This window comes from Doryrhamphus excisus, chromosome 7 (assembly GCF_030265055.1).
Source record: "Doryrhamphus excisus isolate RoL2022-K1 chromosome 7, RoL_Dexc_1.0, whole genome shotgun sequence".
In the NCBI taxonomy this organism is placed as follows: domain Eukaryota; kingdom Metazoa; phylum Chordata; class Actinopteri; order Syngnathiformes; family Syngnathidae; genus Doryrhamphus; species Doryrhamphus excisus.
Window position 1 is genome coordinate 17,810,449 of NC_080472.1, and position 25,630 is coordinate 17,836,078.

Below are 25,630 nucleotides of genomic sequence, written 5' to 3' on the forward strand. Positions count from 1 at the left end.
GCTACATGTTGCATCCAAATCAATACAAGGTAAACTGATAAGCTCTCGTATGGATATTTATAATGATAAATGGAATCTCATTCTCATGTTGGATCAAAATACCCAAGGAGCCATAATCAGATGCTTCCGATTAGGCAAGAACATTGCAGCTTGCACCTGTGGGCTTTGCTTATTGGGTCATCACTTACACTTTATGAGCACCTCGGTTACAGTCAAAGCAGGTGGTTTGGCTTTAGAGTATTGGCAAGTCCATTGATCAGGCCGAGGCCAATAGAACAGCGGCATCAATCTCCATTAAGTCCTTACACAATCAACTGGAAAGTGTTTTCTTTGTTGTTGGAACTCTTAAAAAATACATTAAATGTCAGCAAAATTAAGTAAAATATTTTGTTCAATGACATTTTAGATATGATTCTTTGTTTGGCTCACTTTACAATTGTAGTAATGCGAAATGGCGACCTCTAGTGGTTCAAAACACTGCTCTCACATAAAGACAAAACACTCGTTTTTTTCCATTCTTAAACATTACAACAATCGTTACAATCAAACAGTGCATTAGTTCATTACAAAAAAATTTCAACATCGTAATCAAAATACATTCAGTGATGCTGTAATAAACAAACTTTGGCTTGAAGAGGATTTTTTTTTTGCAGCACAGTACCATCATTTGTAGAATACAGTCGTCCCTCGTTTATAACGTTAATTGGCTCCAGGTTGCCGCCATATAAGATTCAATAAATTGAGTATTTTAGTACTTAAAGCACAGAACCTGTTTTCTAAGCCCTGCAGACATGGAATAAGACCCATATATTCACCTTTATACTACTATTATTCATTGTTTACACCAAATTGCAACTCTACTGCTGCAGGGACTCAAAGCGGTTGCTTGTTAACAAGCTAGTGAGCTAACAAGTTAGCGAGCTAACAAGTTAGCCTTGAATTAACTTAAAGAAAAACTGCACTTTTTTGTAAATTTTGGCCATCATCCACAGTCCTTATGTGAGACAAACACACACGTCTCTCTTGTCTCACTTTATGTGTTGTAAAGATATTAGCCCGGCGGGGCTAGCGACCGGCGGGGCTAGCGACCGGCGGGGCTAGCGACCGGCAGGGCTAGCGACCGGCGGGGCTAGCGACCGGCGGGGCTAGCGACCGGCGGGGCTAGCGACCGGCGGGGCTAGCGACCGGCGGGGCTAGCGACCGGCGGGGCTAGCGACCGGCGGGGCTAGCGACCGGCGGGGCTAGCGACCGGCGGGGCTAGCGACCGGCGGGGCTAGCGACCGGCGGGGCTAGCGACCGGCGGGGCTAGCGACCGGCGGGGCTAGCGACCGGCGGGGCTAGCGACCGGCGGGGCTAGCGACCGGCGGGGCTAGCGACCGGCGGGGCTAGCGACCGGCGGGGCTAGCGACCGGCGGGGCTAGCGACCGGCGGGGCTAGCGACCGGCGGGGCTAGCGACCGGCGGGGCTAGCGACCGGCGGGGCTAGCTTTCACCACACACTCGCTCACAACACTTCAGGCCACTACAGAAAGTTAAAGCTACATATTGAAGCTACCTCCACTGCTGCATTGTTTGGTTTGTGTACAAGTTAACATTAGGTGTACGTGTTCCTTTCTATGTTGCCGTGTGAAATCTATTTTCCCGGGAAGGAGGTTCCACTAATGCTTAAAATGACCAAAATATAGCAAAATACTGTAAGTATTACATGTTATCATGAATGTGACATGTTACTATGTGGTCACACGCTCCAACCTTGTTGGATGTTTATAGGCGGAATAGGTGTGTCCCATTACATGCATTAATGGGCTGCCTCTTTTTAGCTGTTTTTATATCTTTAGAACACACAGAAAAGGGAGATGTGTTTACATGTATCGCATACGGATACAACATCCCAAAAAAAAGGGCAGTTTTCCTTTTTAAGAAGCCAAAAAACTACCACTTCCACACAGGATAGGAGAACTTTTTTTCATGGCATGATTTCAGGTTATGGTAGTCAAGGTCATGTCTGTGTTTTGTGTCATTACTACCACAGAGTGACCAGAATACTACATATTGAAGCTTGTACTTCAATATGTTTTGACTAACTATTGGGTCTATACCATGAAACAGCCATCATTAATTAATTGATTTCGGAAAAAAAAAACGCCATATTGCGAGGGACGACTATGTTCATTCAAACACGCAAACGACTTCTAAAAACACATTAAAGAATGCACTTAAATGCATCATGCACTACTTCCACTGTACAGTATTTGTCTCCAATATGGAAAGTTAAAGTTCTCTTTTTGCATTGCGACTCAATGAAAAGTTGGAGATAACAGTTGAAGAGAACAAGTTCAAGATTAAAAAAAAAAACAAAAAAACGAATAAAATGTGAACACGGCACAGCCAGTACGAATGGCAGGCCAGCCTCCATTGCCGACTGTGTCACCGTACAAGTGGGCTCTTCCTGTTGACGTTAGCCAGGCTGTGCACCAGCGCCTTGGTGAAAAGCGTGTGGGATTTCCCGCAGTAGGTGTGAGTCGTCTTCAAAAGTTGCTTCTCCAGGGGAGCCAACAGAGACGCCACGGGGTCTGCTCCAAACGAGTACTGAAATAAAAATGGATTACGAGTTAAACGCGGTTTGGAAGACCACCCTCAACTCACATGCAGCTTGGAGTGAGGATCTCTCGAACGGCAAAATTCAAACCTTAATCCCTCCAGCCTCTAGATATCTTCCCGATAATGAAGGAGCTTTAACAGTGCTCCGAGGAAATCAAAGGGGAATTACCGCCCTTTTACTCCGCCTCATTTGCTTGCCATTCCCGACATCGGGTCACAAAGGCCGTCATTTCTTTTTTATTTTTTTTTACGAGCACGTAGACACTCGCTCGTCATAAAGCAGCATTTACAGTTGCTGTTATTGATTTTGTGAGGATGATGGGGCCGCTCGCCGCCGTGCCCACTCCCGATTCCACATTATAGCGCCGACGGCTGTAAAGTTTAATGGATTCTTCTCGGCCTCGCTGTTCGAGACCCAGACAGACAGGGGTGGAGGGCTGCTGCTCGTATTTCTGTTCCTTTGTTTGGAAGTGCTTTCATTTTCAACAGTTCATATCGAGTATATATTCAACAAAGCATGAAATATCCATTTTTGCTTTTATGAATTTGACATTTATTTTATACGAACAGGCACGTGGTAAAATATGCACCTGTGGGCGGGGCCAAAACAGGCCAAAAAAATGTTTTTACAATTTTTGCACCCAATGTAGAAATTTTTTGTTTTTTCTCTTTAATTTTTATAAATTTTGGCCTTTTTCACCTGAGTGTTTGTTTACCATTACCTGCAACTTAGCTGCTCAACCAGAAATATTTAATATATTTTAAGTTTTGTTCAATCAGAAGTAAATTTTTTCGAAACCCACCTTCCGTATGGCATCATAAACAGATCTGAAAGACGGTTGCTTGTGGTCGTGATATACGCCTCTGTTTCCATGCAGTATATAGATGCCGTCGTTCTCAGCGGAGGCGCAGTTGCTGCCGTAGATGCAGTGGTCCGGTCTGTAATTCCACTGGCATGGAAACTCCAGCAGGAACTCTGCAAAAAAAAATATTCATGCATGGTAATGTACCAGATGATGAAAGTGAAATGAAGCTGTTGCTCTATCTAGTGGAGAAACGGTCATGGTGCAACACATCAAGAGTCAAATTGGATGAAATGATGACTTTCTTACCAGGATTGTAGTGGAAAATGATGTTAAGCAGATCCTGGTCTCCCCATGTTATGTTTAGTTTGTATTTTTGAAGTAGCGGCATCAGCAACTCCTCCCATCGGAGACCCACTGGTGTCATATCATTCTGTTGCAGAAAAAACACAAACACAGCTGTAACCTCACATGGAATGTGGCGACATCGTGTGGCCACCATTGGTATTAGAATAACAGGAAAATGCTGGAAAACTTCAATCAGGGCATTCATTCATTCATTTTCTACCGCTTATCCTCACGAGGGTCGCGGGGGTGCTGGAGCCTATCCCAGCTGTCTTCAGGGAGACTCCCTGGACTGGTGGCCAGCCAATCACAGGGCACATATAGACAAACAACCATTCACACTCACATTCATACCTATGGACAATTTGGAGTCGCCAATTAACCTAGCATGTTTTTGGAATGTGGGAGGAAACCGGAGTACCAGGAGAAAACCCACACATACACAGGGAGGACATGCAAACTCCACACAGAGATGACCGAGGGTGGAATTGAACTTGGGTCTCCTAGCTGTGAGGCCTGTTTTCATGTCAAAATAGTATAAATCGGACCATGCTGGTGTTTCCTGCACAGGTTTATACATTTGGTCTGCCACAGATACATTTTGACACAGATAGATTCTGCACTTGGTCTTAAGACCTGTGTTTTCGAGCTTGCAACTTTGTTGCTATTTTAGAGAGTAACTAGACCAGATATTCATTCATTCATTCATTTTTTACCGCTTAGCCTCATGAAGGTTGTGGGGGTGCTGGAGCCTATCCCAGCTGTCTTCGGGCGAGAGGCGGGGTAAACCCTGGACTGGTGGCCAGCCAATCACAGGGCACAGACCAGAGATACTTTTGCAGACTGTTTTTTTTTTGGTGTGAAAATTTTTGGCAAAATGTTCGTTAGCATTCGATACATGCTAATGATACGTTAGCATGTTTTTGGAATGTGGAGAACCCGGAGAACATGCAAACTCCACACAGAGATTGCCGAGGGTGGAATTGAACCCTGGTCTCCTAGCTGTGAGGTCTGCACGCTAACCACTCGACAACCGTGCAGCCTCAATCAGGGCAGTGCTTCTTAAATAGTGGGGCGGTGTCTTTTTTTCAATAGTATTTCAATTCAGGGGCATGGGGGGGTCTGTCCCTCAGTGGGGGCATGACAGAAAACAATTAGCCTTACCTTAAAAAACGAATTCCTCATCCTTGTGAGGTTCATCAGCATCACCCCCGAGTTTATGCCCGTTTTTCCGTAATAGGGGTGCCGGGCGAAGCGGTTGTACCAAGCAATGCGAGGCTCCTCGTGCTCTGGGGCCACGGCGGCCAACTGTAACGCATTGAAGTGGGACAGGTACGCCCACAAGCGGTCCACCGGCTGCAGGAAGAGGATGTCCGAGTCCACATAGACAAGAGAGTCAACATCCTTTAAGATGAGCTGAACAAAAAAAATATATGTTACTTGAAAAATTCCGTATGATATTCCGAAAAGTAGTTTGGGATACTGACAGGTAGAAAGAGTCTTTGTGAAGCACAAGGTTTGAAGAGTTTTTTCCACTCTGCTGCATTCTCACTGGGGAAGCTGATGGGGTAGACCGTATAGTTGAACCTGGAGCGGATAAAACCCGGCCAGGATTCGAGCTACAAGGCAAAAAAACAGTTTTGTTAATAAGCAGAGCATGCAAAATCCTACCCTAATATTTCCAGTATTACTCACAGCTTCCACGAAGCCCACATGCAGCTGATCCTCTGCAAAAATGTGCAGCTGGAGGTGCTTGACGCTAAAAAGCACGGCCGACTTTAACATATTGAGCGTCTCCTCCAGGCGCTCGCCGCAGGCCACCACAGCCAAGTGCATGAGGGGATGCGGTCTGCTCTGGGTGACTGTTTCCAGCTGCCCCGGCTGACGCATGATATTCCTGATGGAAGAGATATAAGTAATAATTTAATACTATAAGGTACTAGCCATACAAGTTGAGTAATACTCATACGGCATTATTACAGAGAAATAGTAATACAGCAATTTTTAGGGCATACCCGAATAAACAAACTTTCTAGAACGTACCTGAACACAACATAATCTTCCCAAGTCTCGCGTGAATACAGTTCTGACCGACCAAGCTAGCTGTGACGTATACGCTAGCGAGCTTCACATTCCATTACACAAGTATACTATTCTAACAACTTGGACTCAAATTGATATATTGCCCTTGTTAGCCGTCTAAAAAATAATAAACAAAAGCGAAAAGGACTAATGTAAATCTTTTTACCTGTTGCGTCGGTGTGAGCTTTGTTGCCCCGCTTTGTCCCCCTGTCTGGGTCCTGGGACTCTTGGGGGGACGTAAATCCTCTTCGTATCGTTTTCCTCCGACAAGTCCGCTTCAAACAGCTTACTATAGATGTACAATCCAGAAAACACGGCAAACACCGTGCACATGAACAGTGCACGAATGTAACGCCGCATTATTAGGTTTAAAGACTGAACTCGGGGCTGAAGTCATGACACACAAGCCTGCATTAATACCGAGAAGCTAGCAGTCCATGCCGAAGCATTTCCGGTTGAAGTTAAGAGAATAAAAGTTACCAGCAAATAAATATTTGCCTCCAGTTATACACGGAGAGCTCTACAGTAGATTTAAGAAATAGATTTAAGCTGTGCACCAGATACTACTATAAAGTGTAGAAAAAGTGATACATGCATGTTGTGTACTTTTATTTTCGTGGGTAAGGCCACTGCTGTGTGTTCGCCATCTACTTTTGACACAACAGCTCCTCCTATCAAGCCCACAGGAGGTCGGGACCCTCAATGGGGGAAGGGTAGGCTGACCTGACCCCCCCATTTACAACTTTGAATTGGTTTCACCTCTGAAAAGAAGCATTCATTGCTTTGGGTGTCCTTTTTATTGAGATAGCTGCTTTGTCCAATTGCATATCCATAATCTGTGGCTGTGTTTATTATGGTCTGTGTGGTAACTCCATTAAACAGGTTACAGTCATACATGTACTATACTTTTAGTCGAAGAAAGTGCATATGTAATAGACATTTGAGGGTGGAAAAATTGATTTTCTACAGCATATTTGTGTTCGGGCCAGTGTCAATTTTCTTGCTCTGTGTAGCAACTACTGATTATAAATGAGGTTAGCTTCAAAAAGATGTTTTTCTGCTGCACCTCTACTGACGTTTCTGTTATTACTGAATCAATCAAAAAAATACTATGCAAAAAGATCACTATGTTGCCCATGTTCTAACTAAATAATAGAAAAAAAATCCCAACACAACTGCATATAAGTTTGCATTTTGTTACTTTCTAATATAGACATGTAATAAACACACGTTTCAAAACAATAGAGCATGGCAAAGTGAATGTATCGACAGATTTCCATCCAAAATAACACATTTCTATGCAGTTCTCATAGGCTCACACTTTAGGCCCAGCTAGTGTCGTGAACCTCTAAATATTACTAACACCCCACATTATACCATATGTTATCATGCCGTGACAGATCTCTGCTAAAAGTGATTGGGTTTAAAAAAAAAAAAAGAATAACACTGATGTGATGGATTATAAAACCACATCCAAACATGGTAGCTGTAAATATCCATTTATCTGTGTGAATAGTGTGTAGCTAGCATGACTAGAATTTATTGGTTTAGTACATCTATAGCTCGCTACAAGAAATGCAAGTCTTGTTGTCTTTGTCCTTTGTGACGGCGTATGCGGAATTGGGTCCATAGAGCGATATCCCCGGCTTCTGTCGTGCAGGAGTAGCCATTTTGTGCAGCAGTATAATAATATTCAAATGAATACCAGCGAGCTTGTTTCATCTGAAACCCCTTAAATCAAAACAGAAAACGCAGAAACATAATTCTGTTTGCATCGATCCTGAGTTACTTTCGAGTTCATCTCAATTCCGTCAATTAAATCAATAGTGTTATTGGAGATAATCAATCCACTTAGCTAGACACAAAACACTGGTATTAGCCTAAACAATAATATAGCAAACCTTCCCTTCAAGTGGGCTTTAATCCAAAAACCTTTGTCTGAAGGAACTTGAGCAATATCTCCAGTCTTTATGGAATTGTCCCCCAAATAATATGTTGCATCCCGAGAGATGTTCCCACTGTCCAAAGCTCGTCTAAGCGCGTATCACAGTCCTGTAAAAAGGCTGTTAGCTGTCTATGGAAGCTTTGCATCATGTGTGGGTTCCTCTCAAGATGAAGCCTGGATAGTGTCAAGTGTAATGCCGAGTTCTTATGGTTCCCACTGTAATGCAAGGCTCTGTGGGAGCCAGGCCAGGGGGTGGACTCAGTGCGACTCCCCGTTGACCGAGCTGCCTTCTCCGCGAGGCGAGGACGAACGAGACAGCCCCTTCTCCGTGGCTTCCGAGCTGGAGCCGTTCTGGCTGTGGTGGTCGGCGGCGGACGTGGCGCTGGAGGACGAGGACGCCGACGTGGATGAGGGCTTGGCCTTCTCCTTAAAGTCCGTGATGATGACCGTCAGGTCGCCGACTGTCACCTCCAGGTGCTGGGCGCTGCTGCGGTCGATATTTTTTAATCTGGGCCTGAATATCAAGCGGAGTCCAAATGAAATCAGGATGAAAAGAACTCCATCTTGGTATGAGTCGACTCACCTCATCTTCTTGTGACTGTTTCTCTTGAGCGCCGGCTCCTTGTCGCTCTTCTCCCTCTCCAGACGCTCCTTCTTTTCCTTTTTGGGCTGCGGGGGTAACACAAACTGCTGAGTGGCCTGCTGCTGCGAGACGAGTTGGGAGACTGGGCGTGGTTTCCTGGTCGATCGGGGGCGTGACAGGACCGGGTAGAGAGAAGTGTGGTAGATTAATGAGAGGGAAAATCATAGTGAGCGTGGCGTAATCAGGAGCCAATCATGGCTGCCAAGGCTGGTTAGAGGGGCGGGTCCTGAAGTGCTCTTTTAACTGACAGTTGGTCACACTTGGCGCATGCAGAGTACCTCTGCCATCTTCAACAGGGGTGCAAAATTCTTGCTGTGCAATCCTATCATACTTGTCCTTTTACATATCATACGGTATGTGATCTCTCACCCTGAAAATCTTCTCACCATCCGCTGAAAATAAGAACATATAGGCATAACCTGCACTACAGGTAACCTCTCAACATTTGATCATCTTGTTCATGGACAACACTATAGAAATGAAACTTATGCTATACTTTAGCGCAAGGGTTCTTAACCTTTTTGACGTCAAGGCCCAATTTTTCCAGTGCAGAGTGGCCTGGGGCCCATTAAATATTAACACTATATAGATTGAGTTGATCTCATTCATTTGTTTTCAATAATAAATCAAATCCACTCACAGTTTAACAAGCTAATAAGCTAAAGCAGATGTTGCTCCTCCTCGATTTACAAAGCCGTACTTGATGAAGTTAGAATTGAAAACAAAATTTTGTCTTTTGGCGGGGACTGGCACCGCTTTTGTTTTCATATTTTTGTTTTAAAAACGTATCCACTGCTAGTTGCAGTTGAATGTCTTCTTCTGATCTTCTGTGAGCCTGTTAAACAATTGACTGACATTACCGCCACCATCTGGTTGGACTAATGCAGGGGTTCCCAAACTTTACCAACTCAGGGCCCACTTAAAAATCTAAAAAAATGTCCACCGCCCACCTGTGTCCTACAAACAGTACTTAGACGAAATGCTGGGTTCTCAGAGCACTTAACGTAATAATAATAATGTTATTAATAATAATTATTTATATTATTAATAATAATATAAATTATTGCCACGAATAATAACCTTTTATTATAATTAATATTTTCATTATTAATAACAATAATTAATTATATTATTGTAATTATTATTTATATTTTTTATTATTATTATAAGATTCAGGATTGAAATGAAAGCAGGGGGATAAAGGAAGCCCAAACTTTTAATCTATGGTGTACACACAAGACAGAATTTAATTACTTATACTTATACTTATACTTAATTACTTATACTTTTCATAACTGAATCCAAAACTGGCATAATGACCAGAGAGCTACGTTCCAATCATAAACTGTATAACGTTCCTAAAATATTGTGACAGGTCAATAACATAGGTTATTACTTATTGTAATAAATATTTTTTATTGTGCAATAAATATTTTACAATAAAATTAATAATTTAAAAAATAATATTTGCAAAAATGAATCATGTTTTTAATGACCTGTAATGGCCCACGTGCAGTACCACCACAGCCCACCAGGGGGCCGCAGCCCAGACTTTGGGACTCATTGATCTAATGCAGGGGTGCTCATTAAGTCATCGCGATCGCGGAGGTGGTACTGGTCGATCGCTGGTCGATCGCGGCGTGACATTAAAAAAATATCATCCTCGCATCAATGCCGTCACTTGATTGACATACAGGGCAGCCATTCAGATGACAACTGAATGTTGCCCTTCGGGCGACCAATCAAATCAAACAACGTCTCTAAGTGCAGCAGAACTTACGATGTCAGCCTATCATCCATCCCCGTTACTTGATTGACATACAGGACAACCAGTCAGATGACAACTGAATTTTGACCTTTAGGTCACCGCTCATGCGTAAACAACGATGCAAAGTGCTAAGCTAGTCGGCGAATTGCGTTAAGATTTTAAGCCCTCGCTAAAGTTTATGGTCACTAAAATGAGTGAAGGAGCTGGACCAAGTAAAAAGGCAAAAACATATCACTTCCATACGGAATGGGAGGTGGACTTTTTTTTCACAACGTCTTTTTCGAAGTGCGTTTGCCTCATATGCCATTCTACCATCGCAGTACCAAAGAAGGGAAATGTGGAGTAATGTGGAGGTAATTACAAAAAATGTTAATAGTTAATTATGTGTGTTTTGCAATATTGGCTCATTTGGTTATGTAAGGTACATCAACATACATTGTACGTACAAATAATCCTCAATACATTTGAAAATAAATAGATGTTTTGCATTTTTGTAGTGGGTAGATCATTTTGACTCGGTCATTTTAAAAGTAGCTCGCATGCTGAAAAAGTGTGAGCACCCCTGGTCTAATGGATAACATACAGTAGCATAGCGGCTAGCTTATCTCTGGCATCTTCGATTGATAACCTACTATGCAGTCCCACGGCCCTCGCAAGACATTGGCGCAAAACTCAGTTTTTTGCGGCCCTATAGGTGGCGCTTGAGGCCCAAGTTTGGGCCGCGGCCCTGTGGGTAAGAATCACTGCTTTAGAGTAGTCAGTATACAGCTTGCAGAACGATATGGATTTGAGGCAACACAGCCATTTTTGTCCAAATAGTGTCATTGTCTGAGGCCACATGAGTGCTGCTAACCCTGGGGGGGCTGTGGCTCATTGGGGTCAATTTGACTGTTTCATATTTAGGGTTTTCATATTTCCCTGGCCCACCCTCGGCCATCTCTGTGTGGAGTTTGCATGTTCTCCCCGTGCATGCGTGGGTTTTCTTCGGGTACTCCGGTTTCCTCCCACATTCCAAAAACATGCTAGGTTAATTAGCGACTCCAAATTGTCCATAGGTATGAATGTGAGTGTGAATGGTTGTTTGTCTATATGTGCCCTGTGATTGGCTGGCCACCAGTCCCGCAGACAGCTGGGATAGGCTCCGGCACCCCCACGACCCTTGTGAGGAAAAGCGGTAGAAAATGAATGAATGAATATTTCCCTGGCCGTACTGGCACCACTCGATGCTAAAGAGGGTGATCTATATCAAGAACTGCAGGACCGGTATGAGGGATAAAAGCCATGTTTTACATACCGTGGTATACCTTGAAACCGGGAATCGACCCAGGTCTTACTGCGACAATACGAAGCAGAAATTGGGCCGCATGGCAGTATACCAACAGCAAAACAAAACACACATACCTCCAAGGTGACCTTCACTTTTGTGAGATACTTTAGCTTCTGGGGGGGGCTAGGATGAGCAAAGCTGAAACTGTATTTTGTTCCATGGTGTGTGTGTGTGTGTGTGTGTGTGTTTTGCGGCTGGCAGCATCCCAAGCCAAGAGGCAAGTGTGCTGAAAAGGCCATCTGTTGAGACACGCATCTTGTGCCCACTTGCATGCACACAAACACACCATCAAAGCATTCAACAACACACTGGAAAGGAGCTCACCGTAAATGTTGCTTCTACGTGTAACATGACGCCATCTATAAACACAAAACCGACGACCATGGCTGCACTCAACGCACGCACCAACGAGCGAAAAGCTCATTAATTTCTGATCTCGGTGTAGCCCTCTTGTTAGTACTCTTTTGGGTTGTGTGCTGCGTTTGAGGGCGGACAAGCCATGCTACTTCTATAATCGGGTATAAAGTACGTTTCATTAACCTTTTAAAGTGAACTGTTCGCTTTTTTTTCCTGGGTGTAGTGATAACCTATTAAAAATTGTGTCATATTACAGGAGTGAAATGCGAATAATAATCCTAGATACGTCTCGAACTGCACACACCTTCGCCGTCTCTCCTTGACAAACCTGATACGACTCGTGCGCACGTCACAAGGCTCGTTTTGTGAGCAGAGTAGCGAGCACAAAACACAGATTGTCTTCCTCGCCTTCGGGGCTAAACGACGCCGGCTGGCAGGAATCTAAACACTTACTCGGGAGGCTGACAAATGTGTTCATTCAATCGTATTAGGAGATGCATTGCAGATGGAAATATGACAAATTTATATTGTCAATCATGAAAGATGATCTCCGATGGTTTGCCGGTTCAATATCGAGGAGGTGAAAAGAGGAGACGGACAATCTAATATTAGCGCGGCGGGGCGAAACAGAGCGGCGTCTGTTAACCCCATTAAAGGGTTATTATCTTCACACTACATTAGGAATCATGTGTGCCATTGACTTCAGCAGGAATGTGGAAAAAGACAAATCTGCCTAGCAACACGCATCATTGAAATCCACTTTCGACGTGTCCTGTCCTGTCGGGAGTATAAATGTTACCGCTAATCACTCACACTCACTTTTGCAGACCCGGGAACTCCGGTTAACCCCTACCCAAATATGTCACAAGCGTTTTTAGCACTATCACACTCCTCTAGCACCCCCCCCCCCCCCTTCCCTTCTCTTCTTCCGATGTACCCGCTGACCCTCGTGCACTTCACCATGTGGCTGGACATGAATGACCACACTCTAAAACGGAGGAGGGGGGGGGGGGGTATAATGGTCATGGACAGCAGTGTGAGGGTACTTTAGGTACCATATAGTTGTACTTTGTAGCCTCTGGACAGCTTTAAATCAGGTTTTTTTCGAAGAGCGTTGCACACCGACTCCCTGGAAAACTGATGTCTGCAAAATATTTTGTGGTGTTTTGGACTGCGATGCTCTGATTGGTGGACCACTCATCAGTATCCCTCATCATCAGATTTCTATGAAAAAGCATGTGATGGGTTTATGTTAAGTGCTTTTCAATGCCGAGTACCTCTGGGTCGTACTACTGCAGCTTGTAGCGACCCCCGTGTTTGCCCGATCTAACATCTAACGTCCTGGGTAGTGTCCTCAACCCGCTTTTTGAAGAACAAGCACTTGACAGAGTATGACAAGTTTAAGAGTTATCAGTTAAACGGCAGCTAATGCAACCAAAACACTAATTGGCATTCATTGGAAAAATATACAAATATCTGTATAAAATCTGTTCTTCAGACTGCAGTACTTGAGATTTAAACAACAGCGCCTCTGCTGGTTGAAACCAAGCACAGCACTCCACTGCACTCAACTACTCACCCATTAATTCAACACTCATTCATTCATTCATTTTCTACCGCTTTTCCTCACGAGGGTCGCGGGGGTTGCTGGAGCCTATCCCAGCTGTCTTTGGGCGAGAGGCGGGGTACACCCTGGACTGGTGGCCAGCCAATCACAGGGCACATATAGACAAACAACCATTCACACTCACATTCATACCTATGGACAATTTGGAGTCACCAATTAACCTAGCATGTTTTTGGAATGTGGGAGGAAACCGGAGTACCTGGAGAAAACACACGCACGTCTGCCGCAGACCACCACACGACCGCCGTGCCGCCCCACTCTACAGAATTATTTGCAATAAATTAATCATTTAATAACACATTTTTGGAACTTTTACAGAATGTAACTATGGTAATGGTTAATTTCATTTGAACATGCATCAGATTACAATTGAATGCATCACATAATCAGTTCACAGTTCCACATGTCCAAAAGGAGTAGGAAGAAGCAAAGCTTATTAAATCCTACCCCTCCATCTGGTACTTTTACAATCAGTAACTGTTACATTTGTTCACTTCCTGCTTTCCAAATGTTTTTTTTTTTATTTTTGTCATATGATATGACCATCCAATGACATAATGGGTACCATAGTAAGTGTCAATATAGTGACTATAAAACTATAAAACAGACGGCACTGAAACAGTGCCTCTGATGGTTGCAGGTGGGTACTGCACCCTACCCACACAATTCTTTAGAATTAAATGCCCATCTCTGCTAAATATTTGCTAATTCAGGATCTATGGCTTCTCTCATTTGTGTGCTAAAAATGGCTTTGTGCAATGAACAAACAACCCACACTGCTCCTGCCACTGCATTCATCCCACAATAAAAAACTCTGTGATGATTGTAAGATGGTTGCGAAAGAGCTTATTTTATGCCCCGTCGCACATTCTCCACTCGGGTGTGGGCGAGCGTGTGTCAGGACCCGCTTGTGTGTGTGTGTGTGTTTCCAACCAGCAGGTAGTAGCTCCACCAACCTGGTGATTAATGTCTGTGCCTGTACATGCTAGCATTGTATGTGTATGCGTGTGTGTGTGTGTGTGTGTGGCGACAGATGGCTTGTCGCGTCCCGTGGTTTATGACACCTTTTAGACAGCCCGCCAGGCCGCGCTGTGCCTCTCGCTCATAGCTGAATGTCATGCATCAGTGTCAGCTCCATCATTACAGGCTTATCACGTAGCCGTAATCTTGAGCCACACTGACGCACCCAAAGCACGCTTCATTGTCCCCGGTGTATGTTCGCTATTTGTATGCAGCGTGGGCAATGAAAGCGCTAAACCTGCAGAAGGGTGTGATCCAGTAAAGAGAGGCCGATCAAACACGATGCTTATCTCCGCAAAAGTCTCTTTGACCTGCATGATACATGTTGGCAAATGAACCGTGGGTTATTGTGACTGCTGAGAGTCAAATCGAATTAGCATTGTATCTAGAGATTGGTATGATATGCTGTGATGTATGCGCTGTCATCATGGTCAATTGGCAGCGGTTCACTGCATATGGTACTCGGTGCTCATATAGCAACTTCGTCAAAAGTAGTATAATTTGGGAGCTAAAGTGACATTTTGTGGGAAAAAAAATCATTATTAAGTATTAACATTGTTGCTTTTTCTTTGGCTTTTTCCTTTCTGATGCTACCAGTGACAGCAAAATGTGATGATAACCCCAGAATCGGAACTGCGTGATTCTATCAAATCGTGCACATATCAGACCTACACATCTCAAGGAGTAACTCTGCCATTGACGGCCAAAGTGTGATGATAACCATAGAGCAGGGAATAATTTTGCCACGTGACGTCAGCAATTCTTGCAGGATATCTGCTCACTGCGCCTCTTGTGTATTAACTCCTAGCGTGATTTGCTTTTGTTTTTACTGATGGTAAAAATGTGATGCTAACCATAGAAAAGTAATTGACCAGAGAAGCTTGTCAACAACCCTCTCTCCATCATATTGTATGTCTGCCAGGTGTCTACAACTTTTACTTTATTTTGCTTTTATTTAGTTTAAGCTTCATTTACTCTTCGAATGCTAAAATGTGACTGAGACGGGAAAAAAATGCTTTGCGTCCAGCAACTTTGCAGGCTGTGCGTCTAAATGCGCCCGAACCTAATTAAAGCCCGAGGACACGCTAGCATGCACACAAGATGACACAACCTTTCATCTAAATGAGTAGATGCTGATTCGTTAGCAGGCTGCTTGTTTGTTTATGCAGCACTGATGAAAGCTGCACATCAGTCAGCCTGTCAGGTAGCAGAGGATGCCCTGGGTTACTGCAGAGACAGAGAGAGAGCAAACATGGACGGTTGGGGTTGGGGAAAAAGTCAAACAAAAAAAGGAATAGAACAGCGATTCCGTTTGCTGTCGAGACCTGCAGCACATGACTTTTCAGTCAATTAGCAGATTCAGCGAAAAAGCACCACTTTTTTCCTGCAAAAGGGTGAAAAAACGGGGCAGATATTCCAGTTTAAATAGTTATGTGATGCTTGCGGTGACAGAATAATGTGTCACGTAATATAAAACTGAGTTTTAATGGCCATTTATGGCCCTTTATGACCAAGGGATTATATCAAATTGGTAGCAAAACACTCGGGTTAATGTTTATTGTTGTTAATGAGGGTGTCTCTAATATTTGCTATTGAAATATCTCCACTCTGCATGATGTAATTTACCCTTTACCGCCGCGCCAAGCAATGCACTTGTCTGTTTTGTACAACATCTTTGCCGCAGTATTGGCAAGAAAACGCAACATTTCAGCACCCAACATGTAGTGATGAATTATTACCCCCCCTCCTTAAAGTTCCCTTCACAAGAGCACGGCGTGTCCTCTGCTTTGCACAAGTGTGTGTGTGTGTGTGTGTGTGTGTGCAGCCATGTGTGAAACGTGAGTGTGTGTCGGACGATGACAGCCGGCTGATTAAGCTGTTGCATAGTAATAAGCTATGGCTGGCTGTCTGTCTGGCAGCTGCTGTGACAACACATCCACAGACCCACACCCACACACACTGACAAATGCGTGCATTTTTTTTGTTATTGTTACAAGTTCGCAAAAAGCCTGAAACACTTCCTCCCTCTCCGCTTTTGTTGTGTGTGTGCTCATCCTGTTGCAAGCCGTCCAGCAGGAATAACAGTCATTTCCTGGCTCACTTCACTCGCATCATCAGCGACGGCACAGGGGGCACAGAGTCTGTTAGCCGCCCCCCCCTCTCCTCTCCCCTCCCCTCGCCTCACCCCTTCATCTCCTACTCCGGGCAACAAGATGGATGTGTTTAAAGAGCAAGCCATCATGCTATCTCATCTCGCTGAGGTCAGTGTCAACACCGAGAAGTGCACTGATGGCAGAAGAGAAAAGCAAATGGAGGAAAAAAATACAGAAAAATTGCATAATGCAACCAATGAAATTTCATCTAAAATGGTGCCATCATAACAGTCCCGATACCATGAAAATCAAGCAATACACCCTGTCCTGTACGGGCTGTACATTTTCTTCTTTGACTTGACGGTAATCCGTTGAAAGGCAGCAATGTTTAAAAAAGTAAAATCCCCAATTACCAATTATTTTCAAATTGCAACTGATTTTAAGTCATAACATACCGTAGCAGTGTTTGCCCCATATTCATTTAATTCTGATAATAAAAATAATAATAAACCTAGATAAACTGTACTTTAGAGGAGTCAGTATATTTGTATTGGACTATACTATATGTCTTACTATTATGACAAAAGGTCACAGTTTTCCCCAGAAAATATGTAATCTTATGAGAATAAACACAGAATAGTTGGAGAAAAACATGGCATTTTATGAAAAGAAGAAATAAAGTTATATTTTTGTCAACAAACATTTCATTACAGCTTGTCAATGGGCAATACTCTCGAAGTATCCTTGGATATGCCGTAGAGTAGTCAGTGTGCTCATATTATGAGAATAAAAACATAAAATTTGAAGAAAACATTTGTAATTTTAAGAGGAATAAAGTTTTATTTTTTTTTATGAACAAAAGTTGTAACCTTATGGGAATAAAGTCATAATAAAAAAACGTGTCATTTAATAAGAATGAAGGTGTAATATTGCAAAAACAAACAATTAGCTATCAGTGACGTCACAACAAGCTTGTGACCCCATTGGATATTGCTGGGGGGGGGGGGGGTCATGATACTGTATATAACAGTATCACAACACAACAGTGTCATCTTACCGAGAACAACATTAAACTCATCACACAGCAACTTAACATCCAAAAGGTGCCTAGGTGATGTCATTGCAGCGCCCCAATGAATGCACTGCTCAATGCTTTTAAATTTTGTCTTTTTTTTATTTTAAAATGGTTATTGGTTTGTAGATTTCCTAGGTGTACTTTTGGGATGTTGAGTTGCCGTGTGATGAATTTAGTGTTGTTCTCAGTAAGAGTCGGACTGTTATGTTGTTATACTGTTATACATATAATGACCTCCTGTGTTTTCCAGCGCATTGAAAAGCTTGTTGTGAATGCACTGATAGCTCGAGGTTGGCTCCTGCCAACGAAGGAGCCCGCCACAATTACATTTGGACTGCCACCGAAAGATTTATCGTTTATTTTAATTTCTTTTTCTTAATTTAGCGCTGTCTCTTCACCCTTACTCACATTTACAGAATAACAATGTGACTGACAGGCTTGCCGTTACAATCTGAGCCAACTAGCTTGACCTCCCCACCCTTCTCACAGTGCAAATCAAAAATGAACAAAACAACACATAGCAGTTAAGCTAGCCTTCTATGTGGGTAGCGACAACTAACGCTGCCAACAAATGCGTAACTTTAGCTGTTATTTACAAAGCGCCCACAAGGCATGCTGTGTAGCCCAGTGGCATCTCCCCTCCACCAGCGACTGAGCTTCCATATTGAGTCAATTCCGGTTTTCGCTGTATTATTCGGTCTATTGTAGGGCAATTAGCATGTATTCTTCTGTTGTTTGGCTACTTTGCATTCAAGCTAGCTAAAGGTTAGCGTGGCTTCTCTGTCTCCTGCTGCTCCAACCGACGCTGCTAAGCCGATATCATCATCTTATGTTGTTAAATAAGGTTTAAAAACATGACACAATGTGCCGCATTTCCCAAACCAAAAAGCACCATTTTACCTGCAACTGAATGTACAATGCTACTAAAATATATATTTAATCATAACACATCTGTGATAATCTTCTTTTCTGTCTTGCATAAAAGTGAATTCACTGTTTCCCACAGGCCTGCAATCTATTTGTGGTGAGTGTAACAAAATATGCATGGGAATTCCACCAAATTGGGAACACTGGTATTTGTACAAAATACAGAAATACCCCACTTATCCAGGACCAGTTGTATATATTTTTCTTTGTTTTGAATGCAATCCATTAAAAGACAGCAATACTAAATTTGATTGAACATCGCAACTGCTACTGGAATGTCAAAGGCATCAATCAAAACATATCACAGCAATCCCCCATCCAATGCAAATACACTTTGTTCATATTGTGCCAGAATCCTATTTTCTACCTTGCGATATTTGTGTTTGTTTGACGCACAACGATAACAGGGACGGAAAGAAAGCTGCAATGTTTATAGCGTGCTAAATATGCATCGTCTTACCTTGTTGATGTCCCTTTCCTGACATCACACATCATGCACTTAAAAGCCTCCGCTGTGTTCTTGTACGTGCACACGCTGCAGTCCCAAAACCCCTCGTCGGAGGGCTTCGGTTGACGCTTCGGCCTTGAAAACAAACAGACAAAAAAAACATAAACGAGGGAAGCGACAACATGAAGGCGAGAGAGCGTAGCCCCTTGAACCGCGCAACAGCCACACGTCGAAGTGAGTCTACAAGGGAATCATCAGTTCTGTGATTCAAAATGAGGTTTTAACACGGGGGGAGAAACCATGGAGAAAACCATTTTAGCCCCCCGCGCGTTCGCCACTGCCTGCCCCCACCAACACCACCACCACCACCGTCACAAGGCTTCGTTTTAGCTCGCTTTCCGCTCGTCATCGTTACCTTGTGGGACTCCTCTTGTCGCCCATGCCAGACCAGGGTGTCTCTGGAGGGGGTTGCCGAGACGAGCAGAAGCCTGGTTGGTCCCGATCCTTTCCAAGAAGAAGAAGCGATGCGCCCTTTTGCAGCTCGCTTGGCTTCCAGCTGTCGTGGAAACTCCGCTGTGGAGCCGGTCACATGACTGGCCTGGGCCAATCACGGGCAGCGTTACTTCCGGAGGCTGCCATTACGGCTCCACAGCGCCTTCATTTGAGCTCCTCGTGCATTATTTACTACTTTATTAAAATCACAATGTCACTTTTCGGAAATATAGAACATATCTAAAAATCCTATTCCTTCAGGTAATTAAATGTTATCTCTTTTACATTATTAATGCTTCAATTCCAGTGGATTTGTGGCGTTCTAGACGAGGCTATACTGTAAAGCGACTTTACTGGGTTAAAGCTAGCCTTGCCAATTCAACGAAGGTAGTTCTATTTTAAAGCAGCTATATCACCATGGCAACAAGGCTAAACTCATAACCAGGTTACGTCCGGACATCATAAATCGGCTATAAACGCGCCGCTGTTTCATTGTGTAACTCATTCGGAGAATCCGGTGGACTTGGGATAAAGAATATGAGCAGCACGACGACATGAGTGGCTAATTTGAGATCACACGGATCCGCTAGCGTTCCCCGGTGACATTCCCTGCAAGAGAATAGCAGGTGTGTGGGAACTGTGACACAGTGGGCGACATATGCACATATAAACTGCAAATGCATTGTATGAAATAAGTAAAAAGTTCAATATTGTCAACTACTGGTTTGTGGTTTAGTCAGCAAATGAACTGTAATAACTTTCAGAGCCTTTAATTGGTCTTTTAGTCTAGAATTTTAACTCTAGAATCAACTAGGTTTTGCAGGATTCGAATTTATTGAGTAAATGATGAGCATACATACAGTAGAAAATATGTAGATGGTATTTTTAATATATAAATGACCAAAAAGCTGCACAAATCTGTTTAGTTTGGATATCTAAAAATATCTGTCTGCAGTTTTTTTTATTAAAAATACTCAAAATAAATGGAAAAAGTCGCTTTCAGTTACAGCTCTAATTAAGAACGCAACAATGCAGGGGTTGCAATAATAAACTGCGGGAGACTTAAATCGCACACTTTATTTTTTTTACAATAGTACAACTGATTATTCCAAGATAAAAGAAAAAGGGTTTAAAACTGTAACACAAAATGTCCACATTAGTCACTCAGCTCCTCCTCGTCACTGAAGTAAGCACTTTTCTTGATCCTCGGTTTCCTGGAGTCTGCAGACGTAGAAGGATGAGCGTTGCCGTCTTTGGGCATAACAGTGCGTTTCCTTTGCTGCTCTTCTTCCTCAATTCGTGCTTGCTGGGAGTTTGCAGAAAGAAAATAATTACATATATTATGCTGTCTATTTTATTGTACGCCGGTCAAAATAACATTGAATCTGCCAGTTACCTGAAAAGCTATGGCTTGACTAAGACTATCAAGAGCTGGATCTTCTCCTTCCTCTTCACTTTCTAGTTCTTCTTCTTCACTACAATAGAAAATAAAAACATTAACAGGGAAACACATTATAGAGTGAATACTGTGCGTTACTTACACATGTTCTGGTTGTTGATCTTTTTTCTTCTTTTTCTTTTCCTTCTTCTTTGGAGGTTCCCTCTCTCCCAACATATTTTTGGGGCACGCATAGCTCATATGTCCTATATCCTACAAGAAGCAACACACTAAGTAATGGTAGAAACATCCAAATATGAATCCTTTTAAAAGTATTATTTCAAAGACTAGGCCCGTCACAATAATCAATAACTCAATTAAGGTTAGCTAAGCTACATCAGCTTCTGAATTGCTGGGCAAAATTGTCCAATGATCTACAATAATGAAATAACCTAAATTGCACTGATTCTAACTCACAAGTATTGTGATTGATTGATTGGGATTGAGTGCAATTTCTGCTAGGAGAGACTGGATGATAATTACCATCCAGCAAAATTTGTTGTCACAGGCCTAACAACGACCATTATTATTCAAAATGTACTGACCCCACATTCATAACACCTGCTTTTGTCTGTGTAGTTGCGCCTCCTTATAAACTCAGTCGCCCGTCCATTGTCGATCGCAATGCTGGCTTTCACAGTTCTGCCAAACAACTGCAAAGACGGTACACTTGTTAATACACATGTTAATACAATCATCATGAACTAAAGCCCCCCAAAAAAACACCTGCTTGTTGTTCACCGCTCTTGCACAGTTGTGAGCCGATTCTCTGTCCAGGAAAAGAACGAATGCCACGCCTTTGCTTTTGTGTGTGTCTTTATCCTTCACAATTGTAACCCTTGGAGATGATCATTATAGTATGACCACATCGTCGTGTGCTCTAAATTGTGCAAAAGAGATAAAGAAATGCAGTACTCACTTGACCACTTTTCCATATTTGGTGAAGAGCTGAAAAGAAAAGCATTTGTTTTGTTTCTCGTGTATATTTTGCTGTATATACAGGTGTAGCTTAACACGTATATTATATTTTAATTTGACTGTATAAGAGATGCTAAATTACCTTGTGAAGGTCATTGTTTGTTAGAGAGAATGGCAGGTTGGACACATAAACAGTGCTTTTGCTCGGTGCCAGACCCCCACTCATGTTGAATTCACATAACACTTCAGAAACAAAAATATACAATATTAGTCAATTAGCTGCGTTCCTGCCATTGTCTTAGAATCGCTGATTATAGCTATTAGCTTCGAAATGACTTACCAACACGGGAAAACTGCTATACATGCTATATATTTTGCTTTTCGGTTGAGCGGAGAGCAAACATCGCTTGACTGTCGCAGGATGATGACGTATGAACACCGTAGTCCAATAAGGAGCCTCGATCTATGTATGTAGCGTTCGACATAACATAAGCTATTAGGCTAACCCACCGAGAAGGTACGCCGGGTTTGTTATAATACCGCCAATTAACTATACATCACACCATAATGGACGTAGCACGCTAGAGTTTTTTTTGCAGGTAACAGTAAGCCAAATTTAATTAAATCGTCGTATTTCCACCGGCTTAGTACATGGAGGCTAACTTTAGCTAGCAACGGTAGTGTCAGAGTGCCTTTGTAGTACACGTACATCAAACGAGTAAACATTGCTCGTTATTTTAATGTATTGCTTTGTGCATATTTGCATTTTGCCGATAATATCATCGGTTTAAATGGGTATAACAATTATTCGATTGATTAGGCTGCAGAAACTAACTAGTTAACTTGAGGTGTCACGGGTAAACAGTGCTTTTTTTTTTTTTACCGGTTACCATGCTGTTTGTACACATAAAGTTGTATTTGCTTGTCATGCATTGGAATATACATGTGTGGTACTAACGTTGCCTTTCAAACTCTTTCCAGATTGTTGAGAACCCCTGGAATTATAATAAGTAAGTTTATGCTGTTGTGCATGCTCTTTTCTATGATACTGATGCTGGAAAAAATGCAAAAGTTGTTTTCAAGTGTCATTCTTTGCAGAGTGCTTTGTCTGAATATTTTTTTATTTACCCTTTTGCAGTGGCATACAGGAGGGACAGGGGTGTACGAGAAGCGTATGAAGAACGCTTCTTATCAGACAGGCCGGTGAGAGTATGTCTCTGCTCTCCTATTATCTATTGCATTTTGTCATAGGAAAACTAATGGATTGAGACATGAGTTGTTAACATTCACCCATCCTGTCCACTTAGGGCCCTTACTCTCGAGCAGGAGGGGATAGGCGAGGCCACTTTGGCAGACCCGAAGAGGACTATAACCGCGGCGGTTATGAATACGAAGGGGGTCCTCGTTTTTTCCCAAATGGAGGTGGCCCGAGGAATTACCATGGAGAAGATCAGCGGGGCTACCATGGGGATGGTGGTCATTTCCCTTCAGAACGCAGAGGAGGTCCCCCGTCAAGAAGGGTAAGAGCATGGATATCATACTTGTTTTATACGATGCATATCTGGAGTAAAATTTATTTTGTTATGGCTTTTGCAGGAGGATTATTCTTACAGAGGACCCAGGGAGGATCCACATACAGGACGGCCAATGGAATATAGGTAAATGCTAGCATGCAAACAAAGTAGCAAGGAGCATGCGTGATGTCTTGTCATGCACAAGTATCGAAACATACTATTGGCTAAAAATGTTATATTTATTGTTCTTATCTTTTCTTTAGCAACCGTGCACCACCACCTCACAATGTGCGAAACCAGGGCATGTACCCAGCACCCCGATCACTACCAGAGAGCGGAGCAGACACGCTAGTACAAGCCATCCTAAACCTGGAACGAGGGTATGAATAGAAAACATTAGAGATACAGTCACACATTTAAACGGAAGCAATGTGATTTAGAATAGTTTCTTTACATCAGGGGTACTTAACCACTGGGAAACCTTCCGGCACAATGATTTAAAAAATCAAACATGCATGCATATCAATTTTGGATATATGGGCCATTATTTTTGTTCAAAAATAATATACAGTTGGAAATCCCACAGTTGTTGTTTGAAACATGTTTATGTTTCATTGTGTTTTGGCAAGCAGCGACCTGCCCCACTTGTGATGGATGGTCCTCGTGCGCATGCTAAATTAACTTAGTTAAAACCATGCCAAAACCTTACAAACAACATACTCACTCCAATGATTCACAAACAAACACTGTGTGTTTTATAAATAGAAGACGCCATTCATAAACTGATTTGTTTAGCAAATAAACTTACCTGTCAAATAAATACATCCAGCTTCAGAAACAAAGCATGTTTTACACATACAACGAAACATAATTCTTCAATTACAAAAAAATATCCTTCAAGTACAAAATATTGGCATATTTGAACTTCCAGGATCAATAACACTGCAAGTGCAATATTTGTTAGATAGCCAAGGTACTGCTTTCCAACAGCGGTAACACAAACAAGGAGAAATGACCCATTTATTTTACATGCAGTATGACTTAGATTGCTCTCTCTAGGGCTGTCAATCGATTAAAATATTTAATAGCATTTTGTCATAATTAATCATAAGTAGAGCTTTTATGTATAATAAGTAGGGGTGTAACGATCCACATCAATGCCTCTATTTACATTCCTACGATTCAACTACATCGATCTGTTTAGTACGTTTTTCATTCCGGATGGCAAATATCAAGCTTACGCCGTTTAAAAAGGTAATCAACTTCATATAGTATTTATATCTAAACTCCTTTTAAAGGGCATTTATGGGGACAAGATGCAAACGGATACAATACTGCACGCCATCTGCCATCATTTCAAAGTATCTGTATCTTACAAACGGTAAAACGCTGAAGAACAGTCAGTAGTTTACAGAACAGGACTGCAGTCGGGCTGTACTTCACTTCCATACACTCTCTTACTGAGACATACATACACTCACACAGCAGTTCAAGCACAATTGCTAATAAATAATAATAATAATGACACTAATAAATTCCATTGCCAGCCTTTACTGCCATCTGAGTGATATGTGTGCGCTCACTCACTTCCACCTTGTCACATTAACACAAGCCCCCAAACAGCTGTCCTCTGCTGTGCCTGCAGGAAACTAGCAGCTTTTTGACCCAAAGTGTAGCTCACAGTTCAAAGCAAAAATCAGTTGAGACGACTCGCATCAAAAAACACTCGTCAGTAGGATCACCCGTATGCCAAGGTACCGCTGTGTAAATGACAAAAAATAAAAATAACCTGCAATGCTGGCGACCTTAGATACAAATAACTGATGCTAAAATGACCATTTAAAGGTGAAGGACGCACTATTAGTAAAAAACAAAATGCATATTTAAGCAAATTGTACTTATTCTTAGACTAAGTGGGGGAAAATGGCTAAATAATCTAAGTGAACAAAAATAGTAATATAAGGCAGAAGAAGCACTGTTATTTTAAATGTACTATAAATGACATGGGCCACTAGGTGTCAGTGTTGGGTTAAGACAGGTCACTGAAGGACTGATGGGCTGTCACACTGCTTGAACAGTTGTTTACATCTTACATGGATTATTTACACTTATTCTATCTACTATATTGGAGTAACAGGAGTTTAAAGCTGCAAGGAAAGTATGCTGGAAGTATGCAGTCATGACTGCATGCTAGTCTACTCTACATGC

General features: G+C 42.5%; 4 protein-coding genes across 18 annotated transcripts in view; 1 reads left to right on the top strand and 3 right to left on the bottom strand.

The window, feature by feature from the left end:
• Positions 1–25,630, top strand: part of pphln1 (periphilin 1) — a 104,425-nt gene that overhangs the window by 18,281 nt on the left and 60,514 nt on the right. For 5 of the 15 annotated variants that reach the window (XM_058077701.1, XM_058077686.1, XM_058077698.1 and 2 more), the window contains exons 2-6: positions 22,890–22,918; positions 23,047–23,117; positions 23,216–23,428; positions 23,505–23,566; positions 23,686–23,802. In XM_058077701.1, the coding sequence (XP_057933684.1) occupies position 22,918; positions 23,047–23,117; positions 23,216–23,428; positions 23,505–23,566; positions 23,686–23,802 (464 nt within the window). In that variant the 5' untranslated portion in view covers positions 22,890–22,917. Of the gene's footprint in view, positions 1–22,325; positions 22,508–22,645; positions 22,766–22,889; positions 22,919–23,046; positions 23,118–23,215; positions 23,429–23,504; positions 23,567–23,685; positions 23,803–25,630 lie in introns of those variants that run through there. The other 10 variants (XM_058077693.1, XM_058077702.1, XM_058077687.1 and 7 more) reach the window with 9 other exon arrangements.
• Positions 1,463–6,861, bottom strand: gxylt1b (glucoside xylosyltransferase 1b). Its single transcript, XM_058077685.1, has 7 exons — positions 5,997–6,861; positions 5,444–5,645; positions 5,236–5,367; positions 4,913–5,164; positions 3,713–3,836; positions 3,404–3,576; positions 1,463–2,588 (listed from the first exon to the last, which is right to left on the bottom strand). Exons 1-7 carry the CDS (start codon positions 6,188–6,190, stop codon positions 2,427–2,429), a joined length of 1,239 nt encoding a protein of 412 aa, XP_057933668.1. The 5' UTR covers positions 6,191–6,861; the 3' UTR covers positions 1,463–2,426.
• On the bottom strand, positions 7,013–19,650 carry yaf2 (YY1 associated factor 2). Its single transcript, XM_058077706.1, has 4 exons — positions 19,476–19,650; positions 19,073–19,195; positions 8,359–8,514; positions 7,013–8,289 (listed from the first exon to the last, which is right to left on the bottom strand). The coding sequence occupies exons 1-4, from the start codon at positions 19,499–19,501 to the stop codon at positions 8,034–8,036; spliced, it is 561 nt and encodes a 186-aa protein (XP_057933689.1). The 5' UTR covers positions 19,502–19,650; the 3' UTR covers positions 7,013–8,033.
• Positions 20,610–22,398, bottom strand: zcrb1 (zinc finger CCHC-type and RNA binding motif 1). The gene is made up of 8 exons (XM_058077705.1): positions 22,249–22,398; positions 22,051–22,151; positions 21,910–21,938; positions 21,717–21,828; positions 21,536–21,643; positions 21,094–21,203; positions 20,949–21,027; positions 20,610–20,858 (listed from the first exon to the last, which is right to left on the bottom strand). The coding sequence occupies exons 2-8, from the start codon at positions 22,132–22,134 to the stop codon at positions 20,709–20,711; spliced, it is 672 nt and encodes a 223-aa protein (XP_057933688.1). The 5' UTR covers positions 22,135–22,151; positions 22,249–22,398; the 3' UTR covers positions 20,610–20,708.